Raw genomic sequence first — 16,265 nt, 5'->3', positions numbered from 1 at the left:
AAGGTGAGGTTTCACCCCGTGCTGTTTCCAGGGACAGGGGTGCAGAGGGTGAGAGGGGAGGTGGGCAAATGACTTTGAAAGCCTCTCCACTTCTCCTCCCTCACACTGCCTTCCTTTTTCTCATCTCTCCAGAGGTTCCCTGATGCAGGCCCTCTGCCTTTATCACCATCCCTGAGCAGCCTGGGTCGTCCTCTGCTTCATCTGCTTGTTAATTCCGTCATTAGGGATCCAGCAAGTGGTCGTGGAGCGCTCCTGTCCTTGCACATGGTGGTTCCATTCCCTGGAATTCTTTTCTTTTGTCATCTAACAGACTCCTACTTATCCTTCAAGACCCATTACTTCAGTTATCTTCTTTGTGGGGTCATCCCTAACTTTCCTAGGGAGATTGGAATGTCTGGTGAAAAATTTTTCTTAGTAGTAGAATGCCAAAGGTGAGGACATGGCTTAACCGGTGGTGCCCAGTTCATGATAGACAGTCCCTGCTTGTCATACTCTGTCTCCAACTGAAGTGTCTTTCCTGAACTGTTAGTTTCCATATGTTTGCCTCTAGTGTTTGGTGGTTCTTGGGTCTCATTAGAGTGAATGTACCATTCTCAGAAAACTGCCACTTGAGATTTTATTCATCATTGTTTTTCTCTCTCTCTCTTACTTTTTTTTTTTTTTTTTTTTTTGCTATAGGGTATGTGCGCTTCCTGGAAGGAGAGAGAGGGAAAATGAGAAATCATCCCCCAGCGAGGAAGGCCATGCCGTAGTTCTTCCTCCTCCATTCTCCTCTTGGAATCCTGGGCATACACACACATGTGGCCAGCATGATTTTCAAGATATTGGGTCTGGGCTTGAACCACAGTCAGCCATGTGGGACTCCAGTGCATTAACCACCATGCCACCTGTTGGCCCTCTCAAACTTTTTTTTTTAAATTTGTTTATTTTATTTATTTATTTTTTTACATTGTTTTCTTTCTTTATTTACATTCATTCACTGTACATCATTATAACATACAAAATGAGATTTTTCCATTGAGAATACACTGTATATTGGCTCAATCAAGCACATCAACATATGTGTTATTGTCAACAAATCATTTTCCATTTCTTGTTTTCTGTTTATTTTGCCTTTTTTCCTATCCTTGATTCCCTATCTCACCCTCTGCCATCTCCCACCCTCTTCCCACACTGTGTCTGGTATCTATTGTTGCTTTCTATGCCTCCCCCATTTTATTGTTTCACTAAATATCTTAATAAATCTAAATATTTTCAATAGCAAGCACAGCTGATATGTACATATCCATGAACACAAGTCTGACTTTAGGCATAAACCTCAGTGAATAGAATGAACATACTATAAAGTAGCACCTAACTAGGGCTATATAGCTTAACAGCAGTCATCAAATAGGTATTTCTAATGCCTATTTTTTTTCTTCTGAAAATTTTTTTTATTAATTTACATTCATTCCCTGAGCATCATCACAACATTCTAAATGTGGTTTCCCATCTAGAATATACTGCATAGTGGCTTAATAATGCATGTTATCATCCATAATATTCCATTTCTACTTTCATATATATGTTTTTTACCCCATGTCTAGCCCTCTGCCCTATTCCACTCTCTTATTACACTATCTCTGCTGTCTACAGTTGTCTTCAATTCCTTTTCCCCCAACATTTCGTTGATCACACAATATCATAAGTAATCTAACTACTTTCAATAGCAAGATCAGCCGATGGTTTCAAGAAAAGCAGTTTTGAACTGGTAAGGATATTTCTTTGAAACTTAAAGCCTAGAAACAGGTTAGTATTCTGTTCAAATAGTCGGAACATGAATCTATTGATAGCTGAAGACAGGACAAAAATCCTTAAAACCGGACAACAAAGCTTAGAAGAAAAGCAGCAATATTTTAGTCAAGTCGTAGAATACTGTTTCATCAGTTCAGTCTCATGTACTTAATCTTTCTTCTGTATCTGTTGAGGTTCGATGTTCCAGATTGAAATCTGGGATGTAATACTCAACTCCAGCTTTTGGCCCTACAATTAAGTTGCCCATTTTCTTAGTTTCTGAACTCTTATTTCTGTGTGTCTGCATTTAATTTTACTGACATAGCACTCCCTTAAGAACTTCTTGGAGATCCGGTCTGGTGCTGGTAAATTCTTTCAGGTTTTGTTTATCTGGGAAAGTTCGTGTCTTTTCTTCCCAAATGAACGATAACCTTGCTGGGTACAGAATTCTCGGTTGAAATTGCTTTTCCCTTAATACTTTGAATACATTTTCCCATTCTCTCCTCGCTCTCATTGTTTCCGATGAGAGGTCTGCCGTTAGTCTGATGGGATACCCTTTGTAGGTAACTTGCCTTTTTTCTCTTGCCAGTCTTAGTATCTTGTCTTTGTCTGTGGTTTTGGTCAATCTGGCTATAATGTGTCTTGGAGAAGATCTTCTTGGGTTGATTCTATTTGGGGTCCTCTGTATTTCTTGGGAATGGATCTTTGAGTGCCTCTCCAGGTTTGGAAAATTTTCTTGTAAGATTTCATGGAATAGATTATCAATGCCCTTATGAGTCTCTTCACCTTCTGGGATGCCTATTATCCGGATGTTTGGACGTTTGATGGTATCTAGTACTTCTCGCATATTATTCTCAAATTTTTGGGCCATTTTCTCAGTCTTCGCGGTGGATTTTTCTAGGCCAACCATTTTCTCTTCTACATTAGAGATTCTATTTTCTGTATGATCTAGTCTGCTTTTAATACTTTCAAGGGAGATTTTGACTTCTTGTATTATAGCCTTCATCTCTAACAGTTCCATCTGATTCTTTTGTAAAGTGTGAAATTCCTCTTTTAGATCTTGCATGAATTTCCTCACCTCCTGGAACTCTCCAACTCCTTTTTCCTTCCTCTTCAGCAGTTCCTTGTCTCTCTTCTCTTCCATCTCTGTTAGCTTTGCCATTATGAATGTTCTGAATTCTTTATCAGACATTTCCATGATTTCCATTGAACTGTGTGTGGATAAAGAGGAGCTATCCTTTTCCCTTGTGGGAGAGGTATTTTCCTGCTTCCCCATATTTCTTGTGGTCCTGCAGCGATTTCTAGTCATCTGGTGGATGATCGGTTTCTTCCCAAACTTGGAAGTTCAATCAAGGGTCGAGGAGTCACATGAGTTTTGGATGCTGGAGGCCTAGTTATCAGTGGGACATCTTCCTTTCTCCCCAAATGGCTAGATCGCAGGAGCCATGGAGCTGTCTGTCTCTTGAAGAAGGGCTGTTCACACGAGTTTTGGATGCTGGAGGCCCAGTTATCAGTGGGACATCTTCCTTTCTCCCCAAATGACTAGATCGCAGGAGCCATGGAGCTGTCTGTCTCGGCCCTCTCAAACTTTTTAATGTCACTACTCAAGAATATGCAATATGAGTTCCTAGCCCAGTAAACAGGCAGGCATGTAAGTGCACTAAACATTTAGCTTCAGAAACCAACTTTAACCCTCAAAGGGATGGACGGCATTATTTTCTTTCCTGTTTATTCTCTTCTCCACTCTCCTATCCTGTCCTGCCCTCTTCTGTCCTATCCTATTCTATTCTATTCATTGAAATTACTGCTATCAACTCATTAAATGAATTTGTTGACCTTGCAGTCGACCACAATGCATAGTTCAACACTTCTGTAAGCTGTGTTGCAGATGTTAGGATTTCTTATAAAACAGGTCCAAGTGCTGAGCCCTCCTGGGGCTAAATGGACTTACCAAGGTGATGAACTGTGCAAAGAGATGGGCTATTGTCTCCGTGGAATTTATTACTTTCCCTTCTGCTGAATACCAGCCATGCCTGTCCACTGAGATCCCGCTCCAAAGGCATTCCTTTCTGCAGATTGGCCTATCCATTCATCTGGTAATGTGCTTTTGGAAGTGGTCCCGCTGAGCTGAAAGAGAACCAGTGGGGCCCAACAATGGATGCTTGGCTTCTGAGGCCCTTGGGAGCAGCTTGCCTTCTGCCCACTTTAGGTGGAAGGATTCTCTTCCTAAGCACCAATTCCTATGGAGACCAGATGTTCCTTTTGCCTGCCTCTTTATGGTAATTGTGCCCAAGTCTTACCATTAGAAATGGGCTCCTTCAAGTGCCGGTGTTCCATTCTGCACTCTGTAGTTTGTTGACACAGTATGAGAGAAGCCGACCCTGGAAATCTCTACAGGATTCGTTAGTTAGGTCTGGATTCTCGCAGAAGTTAAATGGTTTTGCTTTAGATTTATTTATTTAAGTTTGACCAGATTGGGTCAGATAGTCGATGTGTTTGGGGAGCTACCAGGTGTATGGTAGGGTGGTTGGCATCCTGCCAGGACCCTCTAGATGCCAGTAGCTCGACTCCACTTGTGACCAGAAATATTTCCAGATGTGCCAAGCAATCCCTGGGTGGCAGAACCACCCTGTTTAAGAATGACTACTTTAAGCTAATGCTAGTTGTTTGATGAACACTCAGGTTATTTATTTACATTTTCTCAAGTGAGTATATGGTGACACAAGAGTGTGGCTGTGTCATTGTTTTCCTTGACATCTGACAAATCTTACAAATTAGGTAGTTTAATATATTGTTATAATAGGTGATGTGATCACAACCAGACCAATGCTAACAGTAAAACTTAGAAGATTACAAGTTTATGTACACAAATATGTATAATATTTAATTTAAAATGAACAATAATGGAACATCTGACATGGCAGATAGCCATAAGATCTCATACCATAATACTCCAAAGTAGATTTATAACTAAAAATTAAGAATAGTACTCTGTGTTGCGTTTCACAGTTTTTTTTAGGTGATTTCACATATATTTATTTCCACACTTGATTCTCAATCTATGAGGTAGGTGGAGCAGACATTTTTATCTTCAAGTTGCAAAGGGGAAAGTGTAACCCAGGAAGTGTAAGGAAGGTGCCTAAAGTCTCACATGCTGTTAACGAGACAGGAGCAGATCCCAGCCCAAGTTTTCTGACATAAGCCAGAGTAGATTTGAGACCCGCCTGCCCCATGTGTGAAGCTCTGCTTGTACCCACCCCAAATACAGAGAGCACAACAGATACCTTTATGGCTAATGACAACTGGTCCTTTTCTTATCAGACTCTTATCACTAGCTGAAGGACTTGCCGTGGATGGTGACAAGGGGCCTAGTTCAGTATAAAAATCTCTGCAATTGTGTGAAGCGTGCGGGACCTCCTGGTGGTGGAAGTTGAGCTTCCCCTGCTTTGCCCAGCATAAATCCGCTTTTGTGCCGTGGCCTGACCCCAGTTCAGATCGCTGCTGCCGATCATCCCCAGCCTCCTTTCACCATCTGCTCACCGGAGGGTCTCCTCTTGTTCTGTCTCTTGCTCCATCTGGGCAGCCACTCAGAGCCTCAGCCCTTGGACAAAGCAGGCGGGAGGGTTCTAGTTTCCTTTGCTACAAGTGCCACACTCCATGGAAGCACACTGGGAATCTGACACATCATTCCAGCACAGGGTCAAGGCCAGGCAAGGAAAGGTAAATGTTGAATTTTCTTCTGAAAGGTATTTTTCTTTGGAATTCAGTGCGTCAAGGTAGCTGCTAGGATTGTGGTGGTACATTGTGAAATTCCTCCACTTTGTTGGATGTGGTAATTAAGCACAATTTTGTGGTGGTTGAACACAATTTAAGGAAAGAAAACAAGTCCATTCTTGTTTATGATTTTAGCTTAAAGAGCTACATAGCACTTCCATGTGAATGGGAATTGGAAGGGAATTCAGAAAATCAAAGATAAGATTTTTTTTAAAGGTTCACGAGATTCTGGTTAATTTTTTAAAATTTGATACTTCATTGTAATTATCCAAAGAGTTAAGAATAATTACTTAAAAGTGAATACACAGCATATATATTTGCTAGGTGTATACAGTTTTAGTGCCATATTATCTATTCCAGAGATGTTTTGCTTAAATTTCTCACCTGTCATGGGCCTCATGGTGCATCAGTATACCTAATACATATTATTTCAGGTTAGTATGCACACTATGGATTTCTGATATTTATAAATACAAGGGCCTATTGCTTTTGTATTTTCAATTTATTTTCTATAATAACAATTTTTAAATTTAACTCCCATAATATTTCTTTAATAAAGAAGTCAGGGGGCCAAAGGTTGCTGAAAATTTGACTTATTTATTTTTTTGATTGCAGACAAAACCTAACAGCTGAAGCATGACAGATATATATCTGTTCAATGGGTCAAATTCTCCAGGGACAAAAATGATATAGTTTCTCTCAGGGATTACCCTGACTGTCAATAAAACTGCCCTAAAACTATCGGATAAATTCTTTTGCTATAGATTGAGGATGTGTGTGTGTGTTTTCTTTTTTCCTCCAGGAATTGAACAGACATGTTTGTCAGTATTACGTATATGTAAAAATACATGGGACCACCTAGGATGTGGTGGTTAAGATGGCTGGATCCCATGTGGCTAACTGTGCGGTTTGAGTTTCTGACCAAGTAGCTTCAAAGACATGCTGGGTGCATGTGACTGTGTGCCCCAGATCCCAAGAGCAGAATGGAGGAGAAGGGATTGCAGTGTGGCCATATCTGTGTGGTGCTTTCTCAGTTTCTCTCTCTCTGTCTCTCTCTGGTGAGTGTGCACACTCTCTAGCAAGTTTAAAAAAGTGAGCATGGCTGGTCACTTCTCTCAAGCCATTTGCTCTTCTTTAGAATTATGGGATAATTATAGAAACATTAGATGTATACTTTTGGGTTTATATATCAGTCTTTCAGCCATACCCAGGAGAAGAGATTCCTGTCTTTGGTCTGTGTCCAGATGAAACTTCTTCTTTTTTTTCTTTTCTTTTTTTTTTTTTTTAAAGAATTATTTTATTTACTTTTACATTTTGACCAGAGAGGGACAGAGTGAGAGTGAGAGTGAAAGTGAGAAAGCAAGCCTCCAGGTCCAAGACTTAAACCACGGTCGGCCTTGTGGGAGTCCAGTACCCTTAACCACCACGCCACCTGCTGGTCCCAAAACTTCTTTTTTAAAATTGATTGATTGATTGCCAGAGGCTGTATGCATTTGTCAAAGGGAAATAGAGACAGAAAGCATCTCACCAAATCACCCTCCAGTGTGGTGTGTCTACACTGCAATCTCTCTTCCTCCATTCCTTCCTCCCATGAAGCAGCCCATTCAGTGCTGTTGGGACTCAAACTATGGTCGAATATGTGGGATCTGGTTCTCTTAACCACTAGCTATAGGGCTGTCCCCCACATCCACCTTCTGACCTGTGAAGTTGCTTTTGCTCAATTCAGCAGGTATTTATGAAATAATTATGATGGGTCCCAGTATTTCAGGACTGTGGTAGATTGTGTCTAGTGAAGGATGAAGACTGTACCACGTTAGTGGGAATAACACATGAGATAAAAAAAATAATAAGTTGTTGGGGCCAGCAGGTAGTGTGGTGGTTAAGGCACTGCTCTACCATATGGTTGAGTGGTTTGAATTCAGAATCTGCAGCTTGAAACTCACACTGGGCACATATGCACACATGCCCCAAATTGTGAGAGGAGAATGGAGAAGAAGTGACTGTGGTGTGGCCATCCTCCCTGGGGGTGGGGGTGTGATTTCTCACTTTCTGTCTGTCTCTGTTTGGTGAGCGTACATGCCCTATAGTAACAATCTCTCTCAAAAATAAAGTTGGCGCATGTGAAAGCAGCAAGGGGAGTGAGCCCCTACTGTCCTGCAGCATCGAATTGGCGTCTGTGTGTCTGTGCGGCTCCGTGGCTGGTCTCTCCATGGCAGTTTGTCCTCCCCCCCCCGCCCCTTCCCCATTGTCGGCAAGCTGGATGCCTCTGCTTTGCACCCACCACAGGTCAGAGGGGCTGAGGAGGGGAGGAGGCAGCTGCTGAGTGTATGGCTGGGAGCCTTGCACTTTCCAAGTCATCACTGGAACTTGACCTTGACAAAAGTCAGCAACCCAGTGGCTCACTCTGACTAGCTCATGGTGAAGGTCTAATGTCAACTGGTAAAGACCAAGAGTTCAGGTTTTGAGACTTTAACAGGTAGGGTTCATGTGTTCCAGCTCTGGTGTCTGAGATGTGACCAACGTTTATTTAGTGCAGGTCACTTACTGGCTTATCCCACTCTCAGATATGTGGGAGACCCACCCACTCATTATACAGCAAGTGGCCAGTGCAGGGCAGGGTTTAGCTTATGCCTCATTAATTAGGTGCTGGCCTCAGTTTTTAATTTATTTTATTTTATTTTATTTTATTTTGTATTTTATTAAGTGAGAGATATTTGCTGTAGGACAATGTGCTCATTGGAGAGATAGAAAGTGAGAACTCGTCCCCCAGGGAGGATGGCCATGCTGCAATCCTTTTCTGCCATTTTCCTCTTAGGATTTTGGGCATGCACGCACATGTGCCCAACATGGTTTTCAAGATGTTGGGTCTGGGACTTGAACCACAGTCAGCCATGTGGAAGTTCAGTGCCTTAACCACTACACCACTTGCTGGTCTCTGGCCTCGTTTTAATAGACCCACAAAGGAGTTATTTTATTTTTGATGCTCAAGGAATGTCAGAAAAATATATCTGGCTCTCCCCCTCCCCCAATTTAAAATGTATTTGTGTGGGTAGTTTCAGACAGGGGGCTTGTTTGTGGCCTTATTCAAGGAACTTGGGTTAAATGTCATTGCTTCCCTCTCACGAACTTTAGGCTACTATTGATCCTTCCAAAGAAGGTATTTTTTTTTTTTTGAGAGATTTTCACTTGTAGGGCGCGTGCGCTCGCCAGACAGACAGAGAGAGACATAGAGACAGAAAGCGAGAAATCACCCCCCCGGGGGGATGGTCACGCCGCAATCCCTTCTCCTCCATTCTCCTCTCGGGATCTTGGGCACGCACGCACACGCGCCCGGCCTGAGTTTTAAGCCACCGGGTCCGGGACACGAACCACAGTCGACTACGTGGGAGTCCAGCAACATAGCCATTACGCTAACTGCTGGTTCCCCAAAGAAGGTATTTGATAGCCAACAAATGTAGAAAAAGATGCTCAGCATCACCAGTCATTAGGGAATCCAGATGAAAACTATAATGAGATAATCACCTATGCTGTTTAGGATGGCTACTCACAAAGAAACAGAAAGTAACAAGTGTTGACAAGGATGTGGAGGAACTGGAACCCTGGTGCACTGATGATGGGAATAGAAAACGGTGCAGCTGCTGTGGAAACAGTATGGTGGCTCCTCAAAGAATTAAAAATAGAATAACCTGATGATCCAGCAACTTCATTTTGGGCATGCATCCAAAAGAATTGAAAGCAGGGTCTTAGATATCTGCAAACTCATATTCCTGGCAGTATTGTTCACTGTGGCCAATACGTGGAAGCAACCCTAGAGTCTGTTGATGGTTGAATGGACAAACAAAATGTGGTCTATCCATACAATAGAATGTTATTTGGTATTAACAGGGAAGGAAGTTCCAACACATCAATGTAGATAAAAATAAATACATGAATAAATAAGAATTCTTTGAAAAAAAATGGCTAAGGTGGTAAATTTTGTTATACCTTCTTTAGCACAATTACAAATAAAGTCTGGTAAAGGAACTGAAAAGTCACTACTGAACCCTCATCACCTCCATGCTGTCTCTCTTTTGTGCCTGGCAGTGAGTGACAGTGAGTGCCCCCAGATGGCAGCCCCTTCCCCAGCCTGGGCCACTCTCCGCCCCTCTCAAAGCCCACCTATATCCCTGAAGTGGGTCTCTCTTCTCTACTGACATGTGCTTGGGAAAAACTAATTTCATTTATGTCTGTAAATGCTAAGTTGTCTTTAGCTGTGGACACTGTTCACTGGGATTCTAGGTCTAAGCCTTGGGTTCATTTTTACTGTGTAGTCAAAGGGAGGACAGGGAGCTTCCCCGTCACATAGGAGGAGGCTCCTGCAGACTGGTTGGTGGGGTGAGTCTGGGAGCTGTTCTTCTGGTGGTGACAGAAGAGCCCAGCCTGCCTCACCTGGTCTCTCCTGGAACAAGGGCACTCACTTGACAAAAAACCTGCATGTTGAAATGATGGCATTCTAAGGGTTGGCTGGTAGTCCTGGCTTCTGTTAGACCCTCCCTGATGATCTGTTGAATCCAGCAGTTCCAGACCTTTCATGTATTATTTTCACAGATATTTTGGACACCAGTTGATTCTTCAGACAATCTATATTAACCTTTGTTTTCACTTTTTGGGCATTTTGTGTAAAATGCTTGATGGCGTTTTCTCGCATTTCTGTTTTTCAGGGTACTTCATGGACTCACTTCCCATGCTTGTTACAAGCTTGACCTTGCTCTGAAGACATGTGAAACCTACTGACCACCGATCTCCCACGGAGCAAAACCTGGCCTGCAGGTGAACCCAGTCACATGCCTCGTGACTCATGTCAAGTTCTATGACCGTGATCAAGGTGACCAGTACAGGTTTAATTGTTTGGTGCATTGATTCTGGTTTTAAAATGCTTGAAGGGCCAGCTTGTGGCATGGTGGTGAAGGTGGCTGGATTCCACATAGCCAACTGTGTGGTTCGAATCCTGGACCTAGTGGCTTGAGAAATACACCAGGTGTGTATGTGTGTTGCCCAAAATACCAAAAGGAGGAGGAGATGGAGGAGAAGGGATTGTGGTGTGATCATGCCCCATGGAGGGTGCTTCCTTACGTTTTTTCTCTCTGTGTTTCTCTACAGTGAGTGCATGCGCCCTCTGGCAAAATTGAAAAAAAAAAACAAAAAACAAAAAAGAAAGATGGAAAATTGCTACCAAAATACCAGTCCATTTGACTTTTATTTTGTGGTTGTATTTAAATATAAAAAATTTAATATAAAAAACCTAAATATATTTGGAAATGTAACTGGAAGCATCACCTTCAAGTTGTCTCAAATAGTGGTAAATTGGCTAGAGTGAAAGACGAGGTGGGAGAAATAAAATGAAGGGAGAAGAAGGTTTGGATCAAATTCTGGTTTGAGTTTGACTTAACTGATAGACTTTTGGGGACACATTGGGGATATGAAGGGAACTGAGAACCTAATCACTTTTTTGATGCCCTCCTCCTACCAAGTTAGCTTCAGACTTTTGCCCTCACTGTTTCCTGAAGTAAGGACACTTGGAGTCTCTAGAAAAGAGTTAGAGATTTGTTTTATTCAATTTTTTTTTTTTTGCCTCAAATGTGTGCTTTTAGTCCCCACCCTCACCCCCCATCCCTGTTCCTTTTTTTCTCTCAGCCTCGTTTCTGAGGCCTTCTCTCCTTTTCTTTTGCTCTGTGTGATATATGAAAACTCCCACAGAGCCTGATACCCAGAGGCATGTTGTTGCATATGGGGCAGTTTTTGAGTAATCATCTCCTATTTTATGTATACTGACCACACATTTTTGGGGCTATTGAAATCCCATGTATTTGGACTGACAGAATAAAGATACTTTCTTCATTTTTGTCTTCAAGAATCACAAGTTCAAACCCTCTGAACACCAAACCTGAAGGAAGTCCATGCCTTCCCTTGATCTTTATGACCATTTAGCATCTTAGTTACCACCACACAACACGTAATGTGTTTAAAATAACTAGCACACACGTGTGCGACATTGTCTGTCTGGCTAACGATCAGCCTTGCATAGTAAGGAGAGCCAATTCAGTAAGTAACTCTTGTCATTCTCTTTGAGTTTTGCCAGGCATGGAAGGGAGTTGCTTGTTTCCTGTGTGATGTGTGGGATTTAAAAAAAAATTTTTTTTAGAAAGTTCTGTCATAATGGAATGCAATTTAGGTCATAGCTTTTATTGTTGCAACTGTGCTTAATTTAGATTAAAATGGGGAACTCCGAGAGTCAGTACACTCTTCAAGGATCTAAAAATTATAGCAATACTATTACCGGTGCTAAGCAAAAGCCTTGCTCCCTGAAAATACGCAGCATTCATGCAAAAGATGAGAAGTCTCTGCGTGGCTGGGACCATGGAGGCAGCGGAGCAGGCTACAAGTCTCGGTCCCTGGCTCGGAGCTGCCTTTCTCACTTTAAGAGCAATCAGCCTTATGCCTCGAGACTCGGTGGACCCACTTGCAAAGCCTCCAAAGGCACTGCCTATTCCAAACACAGGACAAATGCCCCGGGAAATGGTTTCCAGGGCAGCAACTCTGCTTTCTCCCTTGAGAATGGCTTCCACTGTGTTGGCCCCCAGCCAGCGGAGAGCCACACCTCGAGAGACTGCAGCGGACACCTGCTCAACTGCTACGGGAGGAATGAGAGCCTCGCCTCCACACCGCCCGGCGAAGACCGCAAGAGCCCCAGGGTGCTAATCAAGACGCTGGGCAAGTTGGACGGGTGTTTAAGGGTCGAGTTCCACAACGGTGGCACCCTCACCCAGGTGCCTGCTGAGGAGTCCAGGGGTCCCGTCCAGCTGCTCCGGTACTCACCCGCCTTAGAGCCTGGAACCCCCCCTTTACCTGAAGCCAGGAGGGATTCCAGCGCTGACTCCCCACCCAGCCCTCGCCCTTCTCCCACAGACTCACGCCTGCGGTCAAGCAAAGGCAGCTCCCTGAGCTCTGAGTCGTCCTGGTACGACTCCCCGTGGGGCCAGGCCTGTGAGCTGAGTGAGGCGGAGGGCTCCTCCCTGGGCCCCTGCATGCCCGACCCCAGCCTCCATGCTGGCTTCCCATCTGCTGACACCAAAAAGCCTTTCAACCAAAGCTCTTCCCTCTCCTCTCTCCGGGATCTGTACAAAGATGGCCCCCTGGAGAGTCTGTCCCCTTCAGGTGTCCGACTTTCAGACGAGTACACGGGGACGCTCGCCAGCCTCACTGCCCGTGTCTCCTTCGCCTCTGACATCGATGTGCCCTCCAGGGTGGAGCACAGGGACCCCATCCAGTACACTTCCTTCACCCTCCCTTGTCGCAAGTCCAAAGCCTTAACTGAGGACACCGCAAAGAAGGACAGCCTCAAAGCCAGGATGCGACGGATCAGCGACTGGACAGGAAGCCTCTCCAGGAAGAAAAGGAAACTGCAGGTGAGTGCACCTTAGGGCAGGGGAGAGGGTCCCTTAGCTCCCTTCTGTGAAATGGAAATGCATTAGAAGCTGTTGGAGGGTGTCAGGAGGCATAAAGGAGCTAGTGAAAGTGGAGTGTGGCAGGAGTCGCTCCACATGCTTTCAGGGGAGGGTTTTTTCCCTTCTGCTTCAGAGGTGCATTTCACTCTTGGTCCACAACTTCAGCCTCCCTGTGTCTTACCCCAGGCTGTGGGATACTGCCAACAGGGTGACTGAAGCAGTTTATTTCGCTGTCACATTCTGGGGGCTGGGAAGTCAGAGATCAGGTGCCCGTGAGGGCGGATGCTGGGGTGGGCTCTGGTCCTGGCTATGGACTGCCTGCCTTTCCCCATGTCTTCCTGGGCAGAGAGAGATGCAGCTCTGGTCTCCTATAAGGACACAAATCCAATTACAAGGCCCCACCTTCACCTCTTTTAAACCTAATCACTTCCTAAAGGTCCCACCTCCCTGTTCCATCCCTTTGGTGGGGCACAAATGATCAGTTCACGTCACCCCAGTTCTGTGCTGGTCTCTGTACTCTTGTATGAACTCCACATTCTTCACCTTAACACCTGGCCAAGCTACTCTTAGAAACTACAGAATTGGAGAGAATTCCTGGTCAAATAGATTGAGAATTTTACTAGACTTCACTGTTAAAGTCCAACAGAAAGGAACAGAGATAGATTCTCATTATTTTAGGATGAGTTAGGTAAGGGTGAACTTGGTATTACTTTGAAGAAATGAAGATTTCTTTGCTTAAGTTGGTACATCAAAAAAAGAATTGATGACGAGTCTATTAATAGATATGTAATTCACCACCTCCTTATAGGCATAGCTAACAGAATTTTAAAAACAGCCTTTATCTAAGTACATAAAACAAAATTATATTGCTGATAAAAATAAGAATCATAATAGTAATCATAATCATGTACTTTGAATATTACATTACGGTTTAATGGGGGGAGAGAAGGGACCAGCAGTTGGCATAATGGCTATGTCGCTGGACTCCCATGTAGTCAGCTGTGGTTCGAGTCCTGAACCTGGTGGATTAAACTCACACTGGCACATGTGCGTGCTTGCCTAAGATCCCAAGAGGAGAATGGAAGAGAAGGGATTGCAGCATGGTCATCGCCCCTGGAGGGTGATTTCTTGCTTTCTGTCTCTCTGTCTCTCTCTGTCTTTCTGGCGAGTGCACACGCCTATAGCATAAACCTCTCAAAAAAAAAAAAAAAAAAAGGTTTAATGGGGAAGGTGATGGCTGAGCCACCAGGAAGAAAAATCTGGTTTGCTTTTTAAAGTAACTAATGGCAATTTTTGTGTTTTCAGTTTGTTGTCCTTGTTTTTACTTTTTTTTTGGCGGAGGGGGGAAGATTTTTGCTATAGCATGCTTGTGCTCACCAGAAAGACAGAGAGACAGAAAGTGAGAAATCATCCCCCAGGGGGGATAGCCATGCTGCAATCCCTTCTCCTCCATTCCCCTCTCGGGATCTTGGACATGCACGCACACGCGCCCAGTGTGAGTTAAAGCCACCGGGTCCCGGACTAAAACCATGGTTGACTACATGGGAGTCCAGCGGCATAGCCATTACGCCAACTGCTGGTCCTGATGATATGATATTGTACATTATAAAATAATGGATGGGCTGGCCTGATAGCCTAGCAGTTAAGGGAGCTGGATCCCTATGGCCAGCACTGGTTTGAGTTCTGGCTGTGGTGGTTTGAATAACATGCTGAGTTCATGTGTCTATTTTCTCCAAATCCTGATAGGTTGGAAAAATGGAGGGGAGAGGGGATTGCAGTATGACCATGCCCCACTGAGGGGTGCTTCCTCTCTCTCTTTGTCTCTCTGATGAGTACACCTGAAATTAAAAATAAATTAATAGGGGCTGGCAGATGATGTGGTTAGGGTGCTGCTCTCACACATGGGCAGCCGTGGTTCTACTCCCAGACCTGGTAGCTTGCTTTCTTGCTTTCCCTTTCTCTCTGGTCAAATTAAAAAAAAATTAAGTAAATATTTCTTTAAACAAATTAATAAATTAACAACACAAGATAAAATAAAATAATGGGAAAATAATACCATTTCAGACTTGAAAGCCGACCATGAGCTGTTTCCTGCTTTTGTGTAATGTCTCCTGTCACCTCCCTCCCTTGTACTTTGGTGCTTTTCCCCTCCTTTTCTCAGAGCTACAGAACAGATGATCACTGTCCTATGCATGGGCCTCCGTATGTCCCTGAATAGGAGACTCTTCAGCCCTGCCTTCTTCAGGCTCACCCACTAAGAGGTAGGGATGTCTTTGCCCTTTCTCTCTCAGATCCCACTTCCCCAGAACTGAGCAGAATTGTGCATGACAGGACAAATACGTAGCTCTTACTCTGGACTGCAGTCTCACAGGATCTCTTCCTGGTGGAAGTGTCACCTGCTGACCTCTGCCACTGTCACTCTGTCCCCTAGTTGATGCTGGCTTTGAGCCAGCTTCTCCACATCTCCTGTTTGTACTGAGTGTGTCTCATTGATATGGTGGCCTGGCTCTCACCCGGCCCTGCTGAGGCTCACTCAGGTTCAGTTTTGGTGCAGGGCCCAGGCAGACCAGTTGCCTCTGTGTCTTGACTGCTCTCTGTCCCATGTGAGCTGTTTGTGTTACCCATGGGCACTGAAACACTTCCAATTCTGTATCATCTAAAAACTTAACTTGATCGTTTGCATGCCTGTAGAGTTAAAACAACCTGATTAGAATCAAAGAGGCAGAATTCCAAAGCTAAGAAGGATTCTCTTTGTTTTATAAGCGAGGAAACAGGTTCAGGGAACTTGAGGGTCCTTCCCGAAGTCACGTGGCTAAGTAGGGGCGAAGCAGGGCCAAAGCCATTTCTGCAAAACCTCAGACATGTGCTTTTCCCATGTAGCCTTATGATCACAGTATTATTGACAACTACTTTTTTTTTTTTTTTAAATTATTCATTATCATTATTTTTAAAGTTTTCTTTTATTTTTTAAAGATTTATTTATTTATTTAATTTCATTTGTTATTATTATTTTTAAATTTGACCAGAGAGAGATAGAGAGAAAAGGAAAGTGAGAAAGCAAGCTGCCAGGTCCAGGACTTTAACCAGGGTCAGCCATGTGGGAATCCAGCACCTTTAACCAGCACACCACTTGCTGGCCCTATATTTTACTTTTTTGAAGTTGATCAGAGAGAGACAGTGAGAGAGAAGGGAAGTGATAAAGCAAACCGTCATGGTGAATTGGAGCCTGAAAGT

At 43.7% G+C, this 16,265-nt stretch overlaps 1 protein-coding gene across 4 annotated transcripts in view; it reads left to right on the top strand.

The window, feature by feature from the left end:
* The window catches only part of TIAM2 (TIAM Rac1 associated GEF 2), a 181,633-nt gene that overhangs the window by 29,572 nt on the left and 135,796 nt on the right, over nucleotides 1–16,265 (top strand). For 3 of the 4 annotated variants that reach the window (XM_027769783.1, XM_006139977.2, XM_027769781.1), the window contains exons 2-3: nucleotides 10,248–10,411; nucleotides 11,796–12,992. In XM_027769783.1, coding sequence (XP_027625584.1) covers nucleotides 10,385–10,411; nucleotides 11,796–12,992 — 1,224 coding nt within the window. In that variant the 5' untranslated portion in view covers nucleotides 10,248–10,384. The remainder of the gene's footprint in view (nucleotides 1–10,247; nucleotides 10,412–11,795; nucleotides 12,993–16,265) is intronic. The other variant, XM_006139979.2, reaches the window with a different exon arrangement.

This window comes from Tupaia chinensis, unplaced genomic scaffold, assembly GCF_000334495.1.
Source record: "Tupaia chinensis unplaced genomic scaffold, TupChi_1.0 Scaffold000014_1, whole genome shotgun sequence".
Classification (NCBI taxonomy): Eukaryota; Metazoa; Chordata; class Mammalia; order Scandentia; family Tupaiidae; genus Tupaia; species Tupaia belangeri.
Note: the sequence above shows the minus strand (reverse complement) of the source record. Positions and strands in the feature narration are given on the sequence as shown.